Consider the following 8,743-nt stretch of genomic DNA (forward strand, 5'->3'; position numbering starts at 1 on the left):
CAAGCAGAACGAATCCTTCGCATCGCCACTAGCAACGGTTTCTAGGACGATGGTCGATCCTATTATTGATGAGGGGTGTCAGGCTGGACACAATTCAAACCCTGTCTGCAAATATTTGAAACTCGTTTGACCTAGATCTCCCCGACTCCGCTATAAAGAAATAAAGGTGAGTGCGTGACTTGTGGGTATTGGGTAGAGCATCATGAACGAAGGATGCGGAGAGATGTGGGAGCTGGCAACGGAAGGCGGAAGCAGGGAGCTCATGTGATGAACAATGAAATGTACATGCATGGGCGTCCACGTGACATGCATGCATGTGTCAAATGAAGCCTTCTCCGTGCGGAGAGGCGGTGAATCCCGACAGGCTGATAAGTTCGGGCAATGTTGACAATGAAAATATTTTCTCAGAATTGTCGATCAATTGTACGATGTCACTTTCTACACCGCAAAGCGTGAATGATTAAAAAATAATATTCACAAACAAATAAACACAAATAAAAACACTGGATATTGCTGAATATTAACAAATTCTATTCGTAACATATGCATATATTTCTTCGTTAAAGACAAACAATCCCTGAGACCTACATTTACCACATACAATCATCGATTTTAAATAAATATATGTAAAGAAATTGCCTTGACAGTTGATATTTTAAATCACAATCATTTTCGGAATATTTAGATATCATATAAACCGTTAAAAGTTACTGATATTTCAGAAGCTAAATTGGGTATTTCCATGTGGTCGTGACATTACGTATATTCGGCCTATGGGTTAAAGCGTTCGACCAGGTTTAGATAGCCATATGGATACACTAAGTTCCCCTACTTCAAACAGGGTGTCAACATCAGATACTGACGTCCTTCAACACTGACAAGGCTGTAATATATATCAGGCATATATCCACATTCACTTTCAACGGCAGGCACATTTGGGAATGAAATAATAATCAGACTTGTAGTTTTCAACACAAAGATAATTTAATTAAATATAGCCAAATAAATTTTCGATTCCGTTCATGAAGGAAGTATGAAATATACTGAACAAAAAAGTTAGGGAGATGAATATTTTTATGAAATTGTGTGCTTAGTCGTCACTACAAAAATATCCCCCAAAATACCCCATCTTTTTTCTTCAGTATAGTATGAAGTGATGAATGTAGGCCGGCTACCACTGTTAACACACAAATACCAAGTAATGTGGCATGTCTGATACCGTTATATTTCTATTCGATGCACTGAGTAATATGTTTGTATGACAAAACGAAGACGTGCCTCGTTTGACATCATTTACAGACACTCTCCATAATATATTAATATGCAAGGGAGTTCAAATTTGAAATTTCGTACAACCGTCTTGATGTTCTGTTGAACGAATTGAAAATGAGACGACTATTTGTTACAGACAGGACTGTACCGTTATCAAGTAACTGTTGGCTGGTGGGAGTGTGTTGTTCATTACAGTTATGTGAGATTAAACAATAAACACATGTTTATGATGGACTCATTCAGTGGACTCTGGTATCATCACCATTTGATAACTGGTTTATAAACACATTCTTATGATATAGTCGGAATTATACACTCGACTCGACAGCGTTGAGATTTTTTATGATTATGGAAATTTTTTTGACGCTTTAAATTATCGGGCACACAGCATTATGAGGTGGAGGTGATCCTCTATAACACATCTGTTTACATATACACATACAAGTGAGTGAGTGAGTGAGTGAGTGAGTGAGTGAAACTGAAATCCTGTGTTATACAGGGCATCTTGTATCAGAGTGTCAGTGGCACAGTTAAATATTAATAGCATGGTTGCAATAAAATTGTGACTAGGTTTATCACACGATCAGAGTGATAAGCGTACTTTCACGCCATTAAACTGGACAAAAAACTCAGTATGATTCATGAATAAACCCTGGTATTCAGTAATTGAAATGGTATTAACAAGACCAGTGAAACGACAGGAGTCATCTTTCTAGATTACAACTTAATATCCAGCTCATGGGGAAATAACGTTCACAAATTATAAAGATAGATGAAAACTGTTTCTTCCTGTTGGCATACTTCAATTCAAAAGGGTATTCCTCAACATCTCTGTAAATAATCTCTGACACATTATCCAGCTCATCGTGAAATAACGTTCACAAATTGTGACGATAGATGAAAACTATTTCTTCCTGTTGGCATACTTCAATTCAAAAGGGTATTCCTCAACATCTCTGTAAATAATCTCTGACACATTATCCAGCTCATCGTGAAATAACGTTCACAAATTATGAAGACAGATGAAAATTATTTCTTCCTGTTGCCATACATTGATTCCAAAGGGTTTTCCTCAAAGGGTTTTCCTCAACATCTTCTAAACAAACATTTCTATCAGTGTTGTAATTGTTTTGTTGTTAATATTCGGATATCAATATCCGTTTGGACACATACTAGATTTTTGGACACTGAATAACTGATCAAGATGGTCAGGAATCGCATTCTTTAAACTCTGTTCCCAGTGGATATAATTTAAATAAAATTAAATAATTTAATTAAATAGAATAATTTCAAGTACAAGGTCAAAACAGTGTTCGACAATTATCTTCGAACAGGTCAGCATTTTGCGTGTGTCAAGTCGAAGCCAGTACAGATCAATTACATGTGTCGTGTCATGTTAAGAATGTTGTATGTGTCGGAGCTGACATGGTTGCCTGGCATGAGTTGACAAGATGGATGTCTCCTTGTCAACAACAGACACCACAACATTCCTACTATTCCCAAGGGTTGGTGGTGTTGAGTAAATCACTGTAAGTTATGAAGACATTTGCAGCACATGCAGGGATATTTACATTAATACTTATTCACAAATACATTAAAATCAAATGTGGATTTAAGATTAAACATATATTGAAAACATCAAGGCCAGAGAGTAACCAGTCTCGACTATCTGCCGAAACAGGATCCAAAGGGCGTAACACAATTATACCAATGGATCACTGAAAATCAGTGACTACACCAGGTGTAAATGGTCAGCATGTCATTAACATATTAAGAAGTAGTCTGTCGTCGATTCCTGGATCTTGTCTGTGAATGAATGAGTTAAAATGTAACGTCGACATTATTCCAGCCATATAGCGACGAGAAGCGTATCTGCAAAGTAAATACGTTAAATACCAAAATTGTGCGAAATACTTTTAGGAGCACCGGTAAACCTAATATTTACAGAAATATTTATTGTGTTGTTGCGATGACAAACCAGAAACTATTAAGGTTAAAATTCACAAGTGATTTCTGATATTATGAACATGTTTGTAAAAATATAGGGGGGAAATCGCTAATACTTTAAACTTACTCAAAAGTATTTCGAAATTCCTATACCGTCTCCTTTATCACCAGTAATTGGGTGTATAGGTGTATAAATATGTCTTATCATCTCCGAAAGTTTCTTCTCAAGTATGCAAGTCGGGTGTGTCATGAGAGCGAGTGAATGAGAATGGTTATAGCAATATGACGGCGGGGGGCACAAGAAATTGGCTTCATACATTGTACCCATGTGGAGAATCGAACCAATACCCTGTCGTGACGAACTGTTGCTTGAACCACTAGACTACTTACCGCAACTAAGTGTCATAAGAATATCTCACGTGTCATGTTATATGTAAACATTTTACAAATGCGATGCAATTCCATTTCGTTTTTTTCTGTTCCTAGAAATACGATCATGCTGCGTGATGTTGATACGTTATGTGCGGTATCAGAAAGTATATGATAATTTCATATACTAATACAATGCACCATACAAATATGCAATAAATAGTAGACTGCAGATAAATCAAACATTTGATATTATTACACGTACATACAAAACATCATCCTAATGTAAATGTGTTCATCTTGCCTGTGTCCTAGTCAACAAAAGTGGGGTATAGTTAGTGAGAACTTGGTTAAATTGTGTTGGGTGACACTTTGTTTCTCAGTGCGATCACGATGAACACTCTAAGGGTTTCGCTATTCCTATTACTCACTGTGAACGGAAGGTTTATGTGGGATCCGTCAAGGAGATTACCTTTAACGCTTATCATCTTCAGCAAATACAGATTTTTTTTTTAAAACTGACTCGTATCACATAAACTTCCCTGTACACTGTTTATATTTATGAAACAGCCTTAAATCCCCCGAACACATTTCAGGGGAATATGAAGTGAAAAAAACACTTACCACTTGCGATATGAAACAGCAAAACTGAGTAATTTGGTTTGGCGTTTTTTTAACGTCCCGATCAGGAAGTATTCCTTCCGGAATATGTTAGTTGGGTTTTCCATTAATATTCATGTAAACAGAGCATTTTAACATACCATCTCAACAAATAAACCCATTGCCGAACGTAAAATGTCGAGATTTTCGATACAATCATGCGATTATAAACATAAGCATTGCGTAATTTTTTCATACATTTTCAACACACCGCCACACAAAACTGCAGATTAATATCCCCCTTATGAGTACCCCCTCCCATTTCCTAGAGAATCTGTTTCGGCAGATATTAGAGACTGACTATTCTCTGGTGTTTTTCGGGGTCGAATATGGTTTCAGCAAGTAACAGTTAGATATTGTACGATCTCAAAATATACTGAACAAAGAATTTAGGGATCATGAATATTTCTGGTGATATTTTGTAAACTTAAGACAAAGCAGACAATTTCATGTACAGTAAACTACGGTTATAACGAACACGCTTATAACGAACTAACGGATATAACGAACTAACTTTTTATTCCCGACTACTTGCTGTAGTTATACTGTATATATGCTTATAACGAATTACGGTTATAACGAACTAAAATTAGTAGTCCCTTTGAGTTCGTTATAACCGTAGTTTACTGTAAATAAAAAAATAGCCATGATTCCAACTTTTTTGAATATATTGTAGGGTCTCTTATTTTTAAAAAAAAAGAGTTTCATAAAGAAATAAATGGTAAACTTAGTAATAGTTTCCAACTTTCATGTTAAGATATGTCTATGGCATTTAGAACATGACTATGAAACTATAGATATTAAACCTCAACGCCAGGGAATAGAACAGTCTTCATTATCCAAGGAAATATATTCCATTGGACGTAAAAGGCAAAATAGCGATGAAAATTTATATGAATGGATCACTGACATCATTGTGGACCGGGTGTTCACGGAAAGGGTAAGCCTGTCCTGCCCCATCGGTAGCAGAACAACATGAAAGAACTAGTGATCACCATGTTTATAACAAGGGCAGTGACGTAAGAGTAATCTACTCGTCGCTACATCTGCAATACAGAAGTTATTCATTTATACACCCGTGAAGATCCGGGGTAGAATAGGTCTTCAGCAACCCATGCTTGCCGTAAAAGGCGTCTATGCTTGTCGCACGAGGCGACTTACGGGATCGGGTGGTCAGACTCGCTGACTTGGTTGATGCATGTCATCGTATCCCAATTGTGCGGATCGATGCTCATGATTTCAATCACTGGATTGTCTGGTTCAGACTCGATTATTTACAGACCGCCGTCATATAGCAGTAATATTGCTTAGTACGGCGGTAAACAACAACAAACCAACAAACATGTATACACGTTGCCCATCTATACTATGTTGTCATGAATTATACTAAAGAACATCAGTAATGATTCAAGATAGGTTAAGTTTACATTTCCAACGTGACGGCACCATCCGTTCGTGCGTCATTGCCATGTATCTTCCCATACAAGTACATCTTCCCTTACAACCAGCACATCTCCCCTTACAACCAGTACATCTTTCCTTACAACCAGCACATCTTCCCTTACAACCAGTACATCTTCCCTTACAACCAGTACATCTTCCCTTACAACCAGTACATCTTCCCTTACAACCAGTACATCTTTCCTTACAACCAGTACATCTTTCCTTACAACCAGTACATCTTTCTTTACAACCAGTACATCTTCCCTTACAACCAGCACATCTTCCCTTACAACCAGTACATCTTCCCTCACAACCAGTACATCTTCCCTTACAACCAGTACATCTTTCCTTACAACCAGTACATCTTTCCTGACAACCAGTACATCTTTCTTTACAACCAGTACATCTTCCCTTACAACCAGCACATCTTCCCTTACAACAAGTACATCTTCCCTTACAACCAGCATATCTTCCCTTACAACCAGTACATCTTCCCTTACAACCAGTACTTCTTTCCTTACAACCAGTGCAACTTTCCTTACAACCAGTACATCTTTCCTTACAACCAGTGCAACTTTCCTTACAACCAGTACATCTTCCCTTACAACTAGTACACCTTCCCTTACAACCAGTACATCTTCCCTTACAACCAGCACATCTTCCCTTACAACCAGTACATCTTTCCTTACAACCAGTACATCTTTCCTGACAACCAGTACATCTTTCTTTACAACCAGTACATCTTCCCTTACAACCAGCACATCTTCCCTTACAACAAGTACATCTTCCCTTACAACCAGCATATCTTCCCTTACAACCAGTAAATCTTCCCTTACAACCAGTACTTCTTTCCTTACAACCAGTGCAACTTTCCTTACAACCAGTACTTCTTTCCTTACAACCAGTACAACTTTCCTTACAACCAGTACATCTTTCCTTACAACCAGTGCAACTTTCCTTACAACCAGTACATCTTCCCTGACAACTAGTACACCTTCCCTTACAACCAGTACATCTTCCCTTACAACCAGCACATCTTCCCTTACAACCAGTACATCTTCCCTTACAACCAGTACATCTTCCCTTACAACCAGCACATCTTTCCTTACAACCAGTACATCTTCCCTTACAACCAGCACATCTTCCCTTACAACCAGTACATCTTCCCTTACAACCAGTACATCTTTCCTTACAACCGGTACATCATTCCTTACAACCAGCACATCTTCCCTTACAACCAACACATCTTCCCTTACAACCAGTACACCTTCCCTTACCACCAACACATCTTCCCTTACAACCAGTACATCTTTCCTTACAACCAGTACATCTTCCCTTACAACCAGTACATCTTCCCTTACAACCAGCACATCTTCCCTTAAAACCAGTTCATCTTCCCTTACAACCAGTACATCTTTCCTTACAACCAGTACATCTTTCCTTACAACCAGTACACCTTCCCTTACAACCAGCACATCTTCCCTTACAACCAGTACATCTTTCCTTACAACCAGTACATCTTTCCTTACAACCAGTACATCTTCCCTTACAACCAGCACATCTTCCCTTACAACCAGTACATCTTCCCTTACAACCAGTACATCTTCCCTTACAACCAGTACATCTTTCCTTACAACCAGCACATCTTCCCATACAAACAGCACATCTTCCCTTACAACCAGTACATCTTTCCTTACAACCAGTACATCTTTCCTTACAACCAGCACATCTTCCCTTACAACCAGTACATCTTCCCTTACAACCAGCACATCTTCCCTTACAACCGGTACATCATTCCTTACAACCAGTACATCTTCCCTTACAACCAGTACAACTTCCCTTACAACCAGTACATCTTCCCTTACAACCAGTACATCTTCCCTTACAACCAGTACATCTTCCCTTACAACCAGTACATATTCCCTTACAACCAGCACATCTTTCCTTACAACCAGTACATCTTCCATTACAACCAGTACATCTTCCCTTACAACCAGTACATCTTCCCTTACAACCAGTACATCTTCCCTTACAACCAGTACACCTTCCCTTACAACCAGTACATCTTCCCTTACAACCTGCACATCTTCCCTTACAACCAGCACATCTTCCCTTACAACCAACACATCTTCCCTTACAACCAGTACATCTTCCCTTACAACCAGTACATCTTCCCTTACAACCAGTACATCTTCCCTTACAACCAGCACATCTTTCCTTACAACCGGTACATCTTCCCTTACAACCAACACATCTTCCCTTACAACCAGTACATCTTCCCTTACAACCAACACATCTTCCCTTACAACCAGTACATCTTTCCTTACAACCAGTACATCTTCCCTTACAACCAGTACATCTTCCCTTACAACCAGCACATCTTCCCTTACAGCCAGTACATCTTCCCTTACAACCAGTACATCTTTCCTTACAACCAGTACATCTTTCCTTACAACCAGTACACCTTCCCTTACAACCAGCACATCTTTCCTTACAACCAGTACATCTTTCCTTACAACCAGTACATCTTTCCTTACAACCAGTACATCTTCCCTTACAACCAGCACATCTTCCCTTACAACCAGTACATCTTCCCTTACAACCAGTACATCTTCCCTTACAACCAGTACATCTTCCCTTACAACCAGCACATCTTTCCTTACAACCAGTACATCTTTCCTTACAACCAGTACATCTTCCCTTACAACCAGTACATCTTCCCTTACAACCAGTACATTATATAACGCGCATGTGGAGTCGGAAAGTCGATACACTGCCATTAACAATGTAGTCTCTGGCTTCTGTTGGATTATTCCGTGTGGTATTGATCCAGAAGACAGTAAACGAACGAAAGTTAGACCGCGTCTATTATGTCGTGACGTCAGTCAACAATACCTGCAGCGGCTTTGTGCAACGCCGACAGTACAGACCTATTCTTGAGAATACATTTCTGTAATGACTTTAGGATTTGTCACAACTCTGATCAGTTTGTCTATGAGACAATAACACCTTTGGCTCAGTAAATTGAAATCAACAAGAAGTAATTAACAAA

At 38.7% G+C, this 8,743-nt stretch overlaps 1 protein-coding gene across 1 annotated transcript; it reads left to right on the plus strand.

The window, feature by feature from the left end:
• Positions 1–213: 213 nt before the first annotated feature.
• Positions 214–8,435, plus strand: LOC124110524 (DNA-directed RNA polymerase subunit beta''-like). The gene is made up of 4 exons (XM_048395804.1): positions 214–264; positions 5,757–6,301; positions 6,597–6,639; positions 7,080–8,435. The coding sequence occupies exons 1-4, from the start codon at positions 214–216 to the stop codon at positions 8,433–8,435; spliced, it is 1,995 nt and encodes a 664-aa protein (XP_048251761.1).
• Positions 8,436–8,743: the final 308 nt, after the last annotated feature.

The sequence above is a fragment of the Haliotis rufescens genome, unplaced genomic scaffold (genome assembly GCF_023055435.1).
Source record: "Haliotis rufescens isolate VD_foot unplaced genomic scaffold, xgHalRufe1.0.p SCAF_148, whole genome shotgun sequence".
Taxonomy (NCBI): Eukaryota; Metazoa; Mollusca; class Gastropoda; order Lepetellida; family Haliotidae; genus Haliotis; species Haliotis rufescens.

Coding starts and splice junctions, on each gene's coding strand:
- LOC124110524 (XM_048395804.1), top strand. CDS start 214: ATGCGGAGAGATGTGGGAGCTGGCAACGGAAGGCGGAAGCAGGGAGCT. Junction 265..5,756: donor GGCGGAAGCAGGGAGCTCAT/GTGATGAACAAT, acceptor CCTTACAACCAG/CACATCTCCCCTTACAACCA. Junction 6,640..7,079: donor CATCTTTCCTTACAACCAGT/GCAACTTTCCTT, acceptor CCTTAAAACCAG/TTCATCTTCCCTTACAACCA.